Genomic DNA, 12,342 nt, shown 5'->3' with positions numbered 1-12,342 from the left:
GCCATATTGAAATCAGCCATACTGAGAGTATTTACACACTGGTGAAGTCAGTAAATGCTACAAATCAAGGTTTGATTTATTTTTTTTAGTGCTTGTCTAGACTTATGAAAGTAATGGGGAAATATTTTATGATGCAGATTAAACTTACAAGTGTGCCATGTCTGCAGCTGTTACACTGTGAACGAATGGCACAAAAAATTGAGGCAGTATTTCTCTAGTATTCAAAAACTTATCCCCGATTCAACAAAGAAGTCACTCACACCATAGATGGATGAGTGAAGTTCTAACGTATGTCTTTATTGTTTTATCTTATTTGTCAACATAAATGAACGTATCAGCCAACATGCAGGTTGGAACTACAGTCCTTTGTAAACGGGAACCATAAACTGATTATGGATACGAGACTTCAGCAAAAATGAACCAAAGCATTCCGTGGGTATCAGTTGGATAGATGCAATTTCAATGTAGAATACTGTATATTTTATTATTTGTCAATGGCATCCTTTATAAGTTAAACACATGCATGTGTGCACACACACGTTGCCCTTCTCCCTTGGAGAGCTGGCCATTAAACATTTACCAACAACCACTAGCTCATCCCTCTCACACACTCCATGTCCATCATGGAGCACCTGTTCACATCCCTTACTCTGAGCCCAGGTGATGGCACTTCCACCACCTGAAGCATTGCTGATTGCTACAGGGGGTGTGGGGGAAAGGGGCATGACAAAGGCTCTGCCTGGAGGTGACACATGCTACTTCTGTTCGTATTCCATTTACTGAAGCAAGTCATCTGGCCATGCCACCTTTAAGTGAGGGGAATCCCACCACGTGTCTGGAAGGAAGAAAGGGAGAACCGCCACAGCACACTGGATGTTTACATGTCTATTGTCTGCCCCACCCACTCCCAGGCCTGAATGTAACCTACATGAGAAAGAGTTGCCTTGCTCACTGCCGTATCCCAGTATCCCAAGCACCTTGGAGATGCTCTATGAATACTGAATGAATCTGAGAGGAAACTAGCCCATGGGGGAAGGCTCTGGAAGCAAGCCCTCATGGACCAATGGAGAGTGTCATCATTTTATGTTTTCTCCAAATCTTGTAAACAATGTGTTTTAGTCTTAGCCTGTCATATGCAGCTGAAATCTGGGGCAAAGAAAATCACATAGATGCATGTGGCTCTGTATTATTATTACAGGCAAGCGAGGTAAAATTGAAGGATGCAAAATTGAAGGACGTATCACTCTCAGATTCATGTAAGTGCAGGGTCAGCCCCGAGAGTGGGCATCTCCTTACATTTTGTGCCCTGGGATTCTCCCTTGCTTTACCTTAGCCTTGATTCTACAGCAGGTCTCCTCCAGGAACTCCCAGTTCCACAGCCTAATGGACACCTCCAACTCTAGCAGGTGCTTCTTTCAGACACAGCCAGACAGCAGCATATACAGGAGAATGCTCAGCTGAGGCAAAGTTTTATTTACTCTTTGTCTAGCTTAGAGACATAATAAACTCCAGGGGCTGAATGACAGCTCTAAATGCTGAGAGATAGGCCAAAGCAGTAAGAAGGAGGTATTACTTATTTTAGAATAAGCTCCATGTCATTACCTTATTGCTGAAATCTCGAAGCTCAGATGTTGACTGTTACTACGATTAGGTCTGATGGTATCGCACATCCAGGATGCCAACAGCGCCAACTCCCACTGATTGAGTTCCCACTGTGTGCCAAGAAAGCAGACACTAGGCCTTCATGTACATTGTTTCATTCATCAACCAGCACCCTAACTGTCTTTTCTTGGTATTTCCTGAATGTCAGAAAAGGAAACTGAATCTTGGGGAGATTAAGCAACTCTTTCAAGGTCAACCAGTGAGTGGCAGAATCAGGGTTTGAAGGAAACCTTTATGAATCTGATGTCTGCCCCTTCTAAATTAGGACTCTCATCTATCAGCCTGTGAGAAAAAATACAGAAAGCATCATTCAGGCAACACATGAACTCAAGACACTGAGACTTCACTAACCTTCCTCGCACACAAGGTCCTAAAGGAACTACACATGCATGTCCACATTTGATGCACATAACAGACTCTTACCGCATCGAAATAAACCCCAGTATGATCGTAATAGCTTTTTTCTTTCAATTTTTATTGAACACAAGTATTCCGACAGAATGCAAAGTCAAAATTCTCAGTTAGTACTCAGTATTTACACCAGTGAGAATGGAAACAAAGGTGGTATCGATGTTTCACTTGGTAAAAAGTTTTGTAACAAGAGAGAAGGCCCCCGAAGTACAGAATGCTGGGTAGGGATGTTAATGGAGGTCTGAAAACCGCCATCCAGACAGACAGCCTTGAGTGAAAACCTGGGACTCGGAAGGCTCCATAGAAAAGTGTGAAAATAGAGTTCCACCTCCAAAGCTGCACTATATACACCACAGCCCTGCAGGGTCCAGTGGCCCTGCTCATCACACTTTAGTGCTCCTCCAGCAGAACTTGGCCATGCCGGTCTTCATGTGAATACATATGTATGGCACATACACACATAGACACATAGACATTGGAAACTGGAGTTGATCCCTCCTTCAAAAATTAAAAAAGAAAATTATAAGCTTTGATCTCTTAACATAAAACATCTTGGAATAAAATGACTCCCTCTTTGATTTTAGAGAAAGCATTGCTTTTTTTTTTTTTTTTTTTTTTTAAAGGAAAACTCTTGCATGCTGAGACAAACCTATGCGTAATGGGAGCGAACAGACCAAAATGTGGGCAGAGTCTTAGGTCCTAGCTAGTGGCAGAGCCAGGGTTCTAGGGGGTCAGCTGTCCCGGGCCAGGTGATCTGAGGGCTGACCTGTTTCTTCCTAACCATCAGAACCAAAATCAGTTAGACCTAACCACAACAACTTTGACATTCTTGACAAGGTAGGGCATGGGCTTGGCCTGGTGTGGCAAAGCCATCGACATTACAAGATGAAGAACTGAGTCCACTGAACAGCCTGGTGACCGGAAGAGCCTGCCCCTCACTGCTGGGCCCTCCCGGTCTCAGACACCCAGGCTCTCACATTCTACTGTGTGCTCTAAGATCTCTCTTCATGTTCCTCTATTCTGAGGGCCTGTGCATTTGAACCAGAGATCTGTGCAGGCCCTAGAATCACAGGGGCCAGGGCTGTATGTTCTGGGATCCTCCATTTCCATCCCCAGGAGCTGAGAAAATGCAACATAACCCCACGTTGAGCAAATGACAAGACCATTATTCTTCACAGTTTGAAATTATAATCTAGCATCGCCACTGATCAGACTGCAGAAGTGTCAGAACGTTGGGGAGAGTGGCCCACAGAATGGACCTAGAGGCAGCCTTGCCACCCTAACCTCTTGCTGCTTCGTACCTTAGGAGAGGAGCGCATGCGGAGTACTGATTTCTGTTTACTTAGCATCATTTTCATCATCATCATCATTTGTATTTCATTTTCTTTGTTTAAAGGCTTCGATTCCTTTTAAGAGCGATTTTTGTTTCCTGAATATTTTTTCTGAACTATCTGCTATACCTTCCACAACCAAACTATGTTGAAGTTTTATTTCAATACTATGACAAAAACACGTTTCACACTAAAATATTCACGCATCCACAGTGCACAAGCTTGCAGTTCTAAAGTAGAATGAGGAAAAAAAAAAGCAAAATTTCTATACAAAGGGCTGGCTTTTCCCTTCTCCCCCCCCTCCCATCCCCCTTAAAGTTTCTGTATTTTTTTCCCCCACTTGGTTTCCAATCCAGGAAAGTTGTGTTATGACTCCAGACAGTAGGTTGTTTCTTTCTTCTTTTGTTTCTATAAATGCTGCCTAAGTGAACAGAAGGCCGATGTTACTTTACTTCAACAGATTTCCAAAAAAAGACACTAATTCCCTGAAGCACACATGCTCTTCCGCTCAAATCTAGATTCTGGGCTCAAAAGGAAATGGTATGTATATATTTTATTTGGCTTTCTACACAAAGGGGATGTGTGGGGTAATAATGTGTGTTCACCAAGACCAGCCCCAACTATACAATCTTCTCTGCTTCATTCAACAAAGCCTAAGGAGTCCTTCAAAAGAAGGGTGAGAACGCCTGGGAGCAGATCCCTTTTCACAGATGCAGGCAGGTGGCGGCTAATCAGAAAGTGGTCGAATCCCCAAAGAAACACAAAAATAACCAAAAATTCAAAAGCAAAACCATTCCAGAATGAGATGGATTTTCACCTGAGTGGGACCCAGGCAAAAACTGCAGATCAGAAAAAGAGGGGAAGAGCAGCTGTAAACAATCATGTTTTGTAAAGTTGTCCTGTGCTAAAGCAAGCGTGGGATGATCCTACCTACCTCTAGGTGGTATTTGTTACCTTAAAAAATAAAAGGCAGCTATTTTACATGGACAATTTAAACACAACCAAAGTCGAACATTTGTCACCTTGTAAACACTGGAAAACAAAGTTGGCAGAAAGAAAGAAAAAAAAAAGAATGTAAAAGAAAGAAAAAGAAGTCTGAATACTGCAAATTGAGATCTACCCCCAGAAGCTGCAATTTGGCATTCTTCCTACAAAATAAGAGTCTACGTGGGAATTGAATTCAGCTAGAAAGGGTGACACACTTTGCATACTGAACAAATACAAAGTGAACAGAAATTATAACTTATTTATGAGGTTTTACAGAGTTCAAACTTGACTGAAAGTATAAAAATAAACTGTGGACTTTGTTCATTTGATTAGTCTTAGTGCCTGAAAGTATTTCTCTGAAACTGGTCTGTGCCAATCGGGTAACACCAAGTGTGGTCTTCCTGAACCTAGATTTCGTTTCTGAGCTTCCTAGATTCTTAATTTGGGGTCCTTTTGTCTGATTTTTAAATGGTTTCAGGGAACGGAGTGTCCTAGTTTGGCTGTGGGTTTAACCTTTTTGTCTCATTTTCTTACAAGTGAGTACGCAACAAAGGGACCCTTTCTATAAACCTACAAAAAGGAGATTCCCATGTTTTATCTGTTTAGTTTTTTTTTAAAGGCAAAAGACACTAGAGAAATGAGATGTGTGTGTGTGTGTGTGTGTGTGTGTCTGTGGTGTTGGAAATGCTCTGGTGAAGCTGCTGTGTCACTTTTTATTTTGATCTTTGCTCGGTTCTCTTCACCCATCATGCTTTGCTCTCGTTCTCCTTTGTCTGTGTGGCGTCATTGGGGACCGTCTTGACTTCGGCTGGCGCTGGCTTCGTTTCTGTCTCCTGGCACTCTGGCTTTGCTTCTACAGGGCCCTTCCTGCAGAGAATCAGGAAAACAGAACCACTGAGACCACAGTCTGCAGACATCTCGCCCCTGCATCCAGTCCCTGGGGACAGCGGGGAGGAGGGGGGTTCTCCAGTGACAGCACCCGGCTCCAACCTCTGCCCGTCAAATCACCTGGGAGCACTAAAAATCATCCAAGCCTGGGCCGTGTTCTCGGAAATCTTGATTTAATTGGTCCGGACACAGTGACTTTTAAAAGCACCCAAGTGACTCTAATGTGCAGCCATAGTTGAGAAGCACTGAGTTAGTTAGAAGAACTAGTCCTTTCCTCTTCCAGCCCTAAGTTGATGCCAGAGGCTGTGTTTTTACCTGGGGTGGTGGAAGGGGGCAGCAGAGGCAGCTCCTTCTCACCCTGACCAGCTGCAGTGGCAACAGCTCAGCTGGATGTAAATGCAGCCTGCTGGGCTGGGCTGGGCTCCCAGCACTGATTTCAGGGGCCCCTTTGCAACCCACTCTTGCCTGTCCCTTCCCACCCCACCCTGTGCTGTTGCAGGATGATGCCTCTAGGGCCTGCCTGGGTAGGGTGAGAAAACACTGATGGAGGCAGCTTTTCATGGCAGCCTGGTGGGGTACTAGAGTGGGCCTGGTGGCTATGCGAGAGTTGAGGGCAGCTGAGTGGGCAGGGCTATCAGAGTCCTTTTCCCTCCCGATGCTGAGATTCAGGGCTCTTGCAGCCCATGGTGGCAGCATGGCAGCTTATCTGGGGAGCAGCCACAGGAGCCTCTATAAAAATCTAGGTCTGACTCTGCCTCCATCAGTTCCAGGAAAGGGAGTCGGGTCAGAGGATGCATGGGGACAGGCACAGACCCCAGCCTCAGCTGGTGCCACTGAATTTTGGCAAGACGCTTACAAACCTGAAAGGTTAAGGACTTTCTCCTGAACTTAGAGACCCAGCAGCCATTGGATGCTGGGGAGCCCCGAGTCTTCCCAGCCACTCTAAGAGCAGGAGAAGCAAGAGTGGGCTGGGGGCCGGGGTTGGGAGGGGAGGGTGAGCATCTGAGCCACAGTGTGAGGGGGCCTCTGGACTGCACCCTCCCCTGCCACGGGCCTGGGGCCTACCTCTTCTTCCTGCACATCAGTGCCTTTCTGGTACGGACTCAGCCTGGCAGTGAATAACACACTGACTGGGGGCCCCAGGGTGGCTGATAAGGGCACCTTGGCCTTCTTAGCCTGCTTCCCAAGCTATTCTCATCAGTGGCCTGACTGCAAGGGCTCCCCCAGGGAAAACAGAAGCCGCCGCTAGGTTGATAAGGATAAAACATAATTAACATGGCCTAATTAGCCAGCAGGCGGCTGCTCCTGGGGCCCAGCTGCCTGTCCTGCTCTCTCTGCCTTATCCCGGCCCCTTGGTTGACGGTCGCTTCAGAGAAGCCCTGGATGAGGCTGAAGACACATCTAACAAGGAGGACACAGCACACCACCACAGGACACAACCCGATGACAGCAGACAAAGAGAGGCCGTACTCGGTCTTTGCTGGCGCAGGCGAAACAGAGCTGTCTGCAGTGGAAGGAGCAAGCTCAGGGGCTTGTCCACTGGCCCCAGCGGCGGGAGCAGGAGAGCCCAGGGCTGCAAAAACATCCTTTGCAAGGTCAATATCTGGGGTCTTGAAGTTCCCTTCGTCCATTTTAAAGTCCTCGCCCTGGGAAGGGTTTGTGGTGCTGACGGAGGCAGCCTCGCTCTTCGGGCTAGCAAGGGCTGTGGCTGCCTCGGCCGGGCTCTTCGCGGCTCCGGGCTGGGTGGGCTCCGGGTCCGGGCCTTTGGTGCTGGGAGCCTCCTGCTTGGCCTGAGGGGCTTCTGTGGCAGGGGCAGCCGCTGCTGCTAGAGGACTGGCTGCCCCAGTCGGGGTGGGGACTGGTGCAGGGGTGGGCTTGCTGGCCGGAGGAGCCTTAGAGGCCTCCCCGACACTAGCGGGGGTGCTTGGGCTGAGGACAGCCCCTTGGTTAGCCAGGACACTAGAAGACAAATTGCTAGCGGCAGGGGTTGAGGTCGGGGTGTCGCTCAGGTCAACGAGGGGGGCGACCTTGGGGGCTGAAGCTGGGGCCGGGGAAGGGGCAGAGGCGCTGGGCCCCTTGGAAGGGGTGGCCTGGCCAGCCGGTACAGAGTTTGAGTCAGGCGTGGCCGTGGCGGGCGGGGCAATACTGGAGGTCAGGGTGGTGGTCTCACTGGTGGGGCTGTTCTGAGCAGTGGCAAAGGTTTCGGTGATAGTGTCAGAGTTAGTGGTGACGGTGGTGACAGAAGGCAGCATGTCCTCGACAGTGGCCGTAGTGTCGGCAGGCAGCCTGTGGGAGGACAGGAAGTAGAAGAGAATAGACAATGAAGCTGAGACATGACAGAGAAGCGAGGAGGAGGGCTGAAGCCCAGGACAGGGACCATGGGGGTGGGGGCATGCAGTTAGGCACAGGCACGGACACAGGCCCACAGAGAGAGAAGGATGCTGAGAGGAAGCACACGCCCAGGTGGGCAGAAGAGGACACAGGAGACGACAGAGAACGTGGGGGTCTCAAAAGGGACCTGCTAGCCCTTCCCTGCTGATGTCTCTCCAGCTCTCTGCATAGAGCTCCCTTTCCCTGAAGTCCTTGCAGACCTGCCTAGGGCTTCCTGATCCCTGCCCTGGATCTCGACTCAAGGAGGGGGCAGACTTCTGTTCAGCATCCACCTGCTCTAGGCTTCCCAGGTCCCAGAGGAACTGGGCCCAGCTGCCCTGCAGGACTCCCCAGGGCACCGATGGGAAAAGTCATGAATAAGGCAGATCACGAGTACTCAGAATGGCTCCTAGGAGCTGTGGGTTCTTCCAGTCCAGATTTTGTGGTTCCCTGAAACTCCATTCCCTTTAAGCCCATAGGATCCTTGACAGCTAGGCAGGCATTACAACCACAACTGGTCAGGGGCTCTGTGGGTCCCTGAGCTTTCTGAACAGAGGAGGCGGCAAGGAAATTTACCAGGTCCCCAGCTTCCCTTATCCTTTCAGGGGGAAAACACAAAACCCTAGAATTTCAAGAAATCCTAAGCAGACTCTGCTAAGCCTCTCAGTGAGATTTTGCCACCTTAAGCCATTTCCAGAATATATGCATAACTTGAGAACAGGGGCTAGGGATCCAGGGATCCCCACTTATACAGGAGCCTTCTAAGGGTACTCACAGCCATCGAAATAGAACCAGAAATGCCTGAGGTCAGGCATTTCTTAGCCAAGCAGGTCTTGTGGCCAAGGGTTTGGAATCCTGGCCTGAGCTGTTTGGCCAGGAGCTGTGGGTAGGGGCACGGGAGGTGGGGGTAGGGTGGGGAGGTGGGTGTGGGGGTCTCCACAGAGCAGGTGCCAGCCCCTCCCAGCCCACGTACTCGGGCTCCGTCAGTGGCGTGGTCTCGTTGGGCTCTGTGTGTTTCCCTCCATCATGGTTTGGGGTCCGCTCCTCCTCCGTTCGAACCTCCACTATGGGCTCCTTGGACTCATCTTTCCTGTGGAGACAGCACTGCTGGTTAGACCCTAGGGCAGCTGCAGGGAGGGGCTCCCACGGAAGAGCAGCTATGACTCAACCCAAGGCTGGCACGGTGGGCATCCAGAGCCAACAGATTCAAATGTATGAGTCTCAGCCCAACTCTTGCTAGCTGTGTGACCTTAAGCTTCAGATTTAATCACCCTGCCTCAGTTCCTTCATCTGTAAAATGAGGCAAAAACATTGTTACTTTGCCTGGTTATTATGAGAATTCAATGAGAGGATGCATGGGAAGTGCTAAACACAGTGCCTGACACAGATCATTGCTCAAATACATACATCTATCTCTGTACACAGGTATACATACATTTCTTTTCCTTTCTTTTTTTTTGAGACAGAGTCTCGCTATGTCACCCAGGCTGGAGTGCACTGGCGTGATCTTGGTTCATTTTAACCTCTGCCTCCTGGGTTCAAGCGATTGTCTAGCCTTAGCCTCCCGAATAGCTGGGATTACAGGAGCATGCCACCACACCCGGCTAATTTTTGTATTTTTAGTAGAGGCGGGGCTTCGCCATGTTAGCCAGGCTGGTCTCGAACTCCCGACCTCAAATGATCCATCCATCTCAGCCTCCCAAAGTGCTGGGATTACAGGCGTGAGTCACCCCTATACATACATTTCTAAGTATGCGCACATACATGTATATGCATATACAGTGCCTGGCATGTGGTGGTGCTAAACAACTTATTTCCTTGCTCAGTCCCTTTCTGGCTTGCTCCAGCTCTGCTCCACCCAGTGACAGTCTTCGAAGGCTCCCGCTAACTGGCTTAGGATCTGTTTCTCCAAGATGCTGTTGGAGGGACAGTATCTGGATCATCAGCTCCATAAGGACAGGAATTTCTATCTGTTTGTTCCCTGTTATACCTATGTGCCTGGGAACATTGCCTTGCTTGCAGCAGCTGCTTGATAAATATTTGTTGAGTGATGGATGAACGAATGAATAAACAATGTACAAAAGCAAGGCAAGTGTGTCCCTCTAATGCTGCCCCACTCCATGGCAGCGCCTCCCCAGGTTTAGTTCTGACAGTTTCCCTCATTTTGACCTGTATAGGAATTTTCATACTCTGGGGAGATTCTAATACAGGAGATCTGGGATTGGGCTCAAGAGTCTACATTTCAAACAGGTAACCCCCAAAGACCATGCTTTGAGAAACTTTTCTCTAATGTTTTTCCCCCCTCAGGGTTCCAAATGGAGAACGTGCAATGTAAGGAAAGGCACCAGCTGATGGCGCAGGGTGGTGCAGCTACTGGGTCCCTGGGCTGGAGCAAAGCCCAAACCTCAGCAAGGTGGACAGGTCTGCACTCACGAGAAGGCGGCCTTGCCCTCCTCCATGTCCTTGCCCTTGGCCCCGGGCCCGGCTTTTCCACACAGGTTGACTGCAATGCACATGAACAGGCCACACTTGTTCAGGAAGTAGCAGGTGATGTCCACAACCACCAGCAGCAGGACGAAGATGACGATGAGGATGCCCACGATGGCCCCAGTGCTCAGGCCTGAGGTGGGGCTGCCATTGGCTTGGGTGGGAGAGAGATGGCTTGTGGTTAACAGACTGAAATGTGAGACCTCCGGACCCTGCCCGCAAAAGCCCCTGGGGGTGGGGAGGGCCCAGAGGACAGAGTCATGGCATTCATGTCCAGAGTGACACCTTCCTGGGGACTTTCTATGCCCCAGAGTTGAGAAAACAGGGTCTCTCTATACCTTCCAGAGGGAGGGATGACAACATCACCTCACAGATTGGGGACAGGGGTGAGCCTGGTCAGCTGGCCTCCCATAAGTCCTAGGAGCAGACTGAGCCCCGCCTGTCTGAGAACACTGGATAATGAGGCAGTTGGAGGGCGCTGCTGTGTTTCCCCTGGACCAGGGCAAAAGGCTTTGCAGCACAGGCAGGCAGTGATCACTGATTTCAGGCGGGGCTGTGGCTCCTCGAGTGCTCAGGGATAGGGGCCCAAAATGGGGTGGTGGAGGGTTTCTGGGGCTTTCTTGGGGCTTGTTGGGTTGTCCATCACAATAGCATCCCCATTATACTTCTCCACTTCCTCTTTCCCTCTTTAGGAATGACCCCAAAGGAGCCCTGCCTTAGAGCACACTGGGTTCATGGTTTACCCTCCTCACTGCACCCCAGGAAGACGAGTGAAGCCCGGGTGACTCCAGAGACATGGAGGCCTCCCCAGGCTCAGTGGGCAAGGTGAAAGGTCTGGGAATACTCACCATCTAGGAGCTCAGGCCTGCTTGGACCAGACTTCAGGAAAACCTGAAGTGAGTGCAGACTCACTCAGAGGTGCACACACACACAGGCACACTCACACGCAGGATAAACGCCCATGCAGACAAGCACGCACTCTCACATTCTAGCACCTGGCACCCTGGTTCTGGCTGGACTCACTCTGAAAGACTCAGCCTGTGTCTTACTTCCCTGGTGCCCATCTGCAATCCCCCCAGGGTCTTTGGCTATTGATAGTTTCACAGAGAGACCTGGACTCAGCTCTCTGGGGCCCCTGGGAGATCAACCTATGGTTACGATTGACACTAGTTGCCTGGGATGGACCAATAGACCTCTTGGTGGTTCCCATCAGTGTCTGGGAGACAGTGGTCATAATGCAGGAAGCAAGGACCCATTGTGGAGCTCTGCCATTAAGTCAATGTGGGAACAATCACCCTCGACTGAAATATGGGCACTTCTAATTCATCTTTCCTCCAGAATGACCTGCTTCCATAACTGGCAGCCCTGCCCCACCAGTAGACTTTGTCTAAAGCTTCCTGTGCTCTCAGGGCCAACTGAAGCCACCCAGGACTGCAGACTGAAGATGGGAACTGTAGCCAGCTCTACCTGGGGCTCACCCCACCAGCCACCCCACTCCCAACCCAGCTCACTAGGCTTTGCCAAGTAACAGGCCAGGCTCAGCAGCTTGCGAGCCATGTATCATGCTAGATAGATAGTGGAGGGAACATGTAACTGGGTAACCAGCACCAGAGCTGGGCCACACATTCTTCGTTTTTCATGCAGCCTGTATTTGCGGAAGGGTGGCGGTAGTGATGGCTCTGTGTGCCCCAGGGGTCTCTGTCCGGGCACTGTAGTGCTTCTCTGGTGGCTGTCCCTCTCCACTGGTCCATATTTCAAACTTCAGTTTGGGGAACGGGCCATCAGCCTACCATGCCAGAGAGGATCCCTCGCAAATGACTCCTGAGACCCCTGGGTGCAGCTCGCACACGTTTTTAGTCCCTTTGGGACCTTGGCTTGCCTCCCAGCCCTTCCTCCTCAGGCTCTCTGGCTGGTCCCTGCCGACCTCGCACTGAAGATCCTAGCGCATTCCCCCAGGAAGGCTTGAGATGGCGAAGAACTCTGCTTGGAGAACCCAGCTCTGGCCACCTGTCTTTGGGCTTTGGCAGAAGGAAGCTGGCCACTGGCCTTAGCTGTCAGCTAGAATGGGTCATTTTCTTAGCAGCCACGAATGCAGAGGTATTTCTGGTTAGTCTCATAAGAACAAAACCATCCACTTCCCCAGAGTCCTCACACATTCCACCCAAAGAGCAAAGGAGACACAGGCCTTCTTGGTCTTCAGGATCCC

The 12,342-nt window shown here is 50.0% G+C and overlaps 1 protein-coding gene across 14 annotated transcripts in view; it reads right to left on the bottom strand.

Annotated features, from left to right (window-relative positions):
- Window positions 1–2,116: 2,116 nt before the first annotated feature.
- NCAM1 (neural cell adhesion molecule 1) overlaps window positions 2,117–12,342 on the bottom strand; it is a 316,550-nt gene continuing 306,324 nt past the window's right edge. For 8 of the 14 annotated variants that reach the window (XM_054525078.2, XM_054525079.2, XM_054525081.2 and 5 more), the window contains 4 exons: window positions 10,083–10,290; window positions 8,623–8,739; window positions 6,750–7,565; window positions 2,117–5,258 (listed from right to left, as the gene is read on the bottom strand). In XM_054525078.2, the coding sequence (XP_054381053.1) occupies window positions 5,138–5,258; window positions 6,750–7,565; window positions 8,623–8,739; window positions 10,083–10,290 (1,262 nt within the window). In that variant the 3' untranslated portion in view covers window positions 2,117–5,137. The remainder of the gene's footprint in view (window positions 5,259–6,749; window positions 7,566–8,622; window positions 8,740–10,082; window positions 10,291–12,342) is intronic. The other 6 variants (XM_054525086.2, XM_054525087.2, XM_054525088.2 and 3 more) reach the window with 1 other exon arrangement.

This window comes from Pongo abelii, chromosome 9 (genome assembly GCF_028885655.2).
Source record: "Pongo abelii isolate AG06213 chromosome 9, NHGRI_mPonAbe1-v2.0_pri, whole genome shotgun sequence".
Lineage (NCBI taxonomy): Eukaryota > Metazoa > Chordata > Mammalia > Primates > Hominidae > Pongo > Pongo abelii.
Note: the sequence above shows the minus strand (reverse complement) of the source record. Positions and strands in the feature narration are given on the sequence as shown.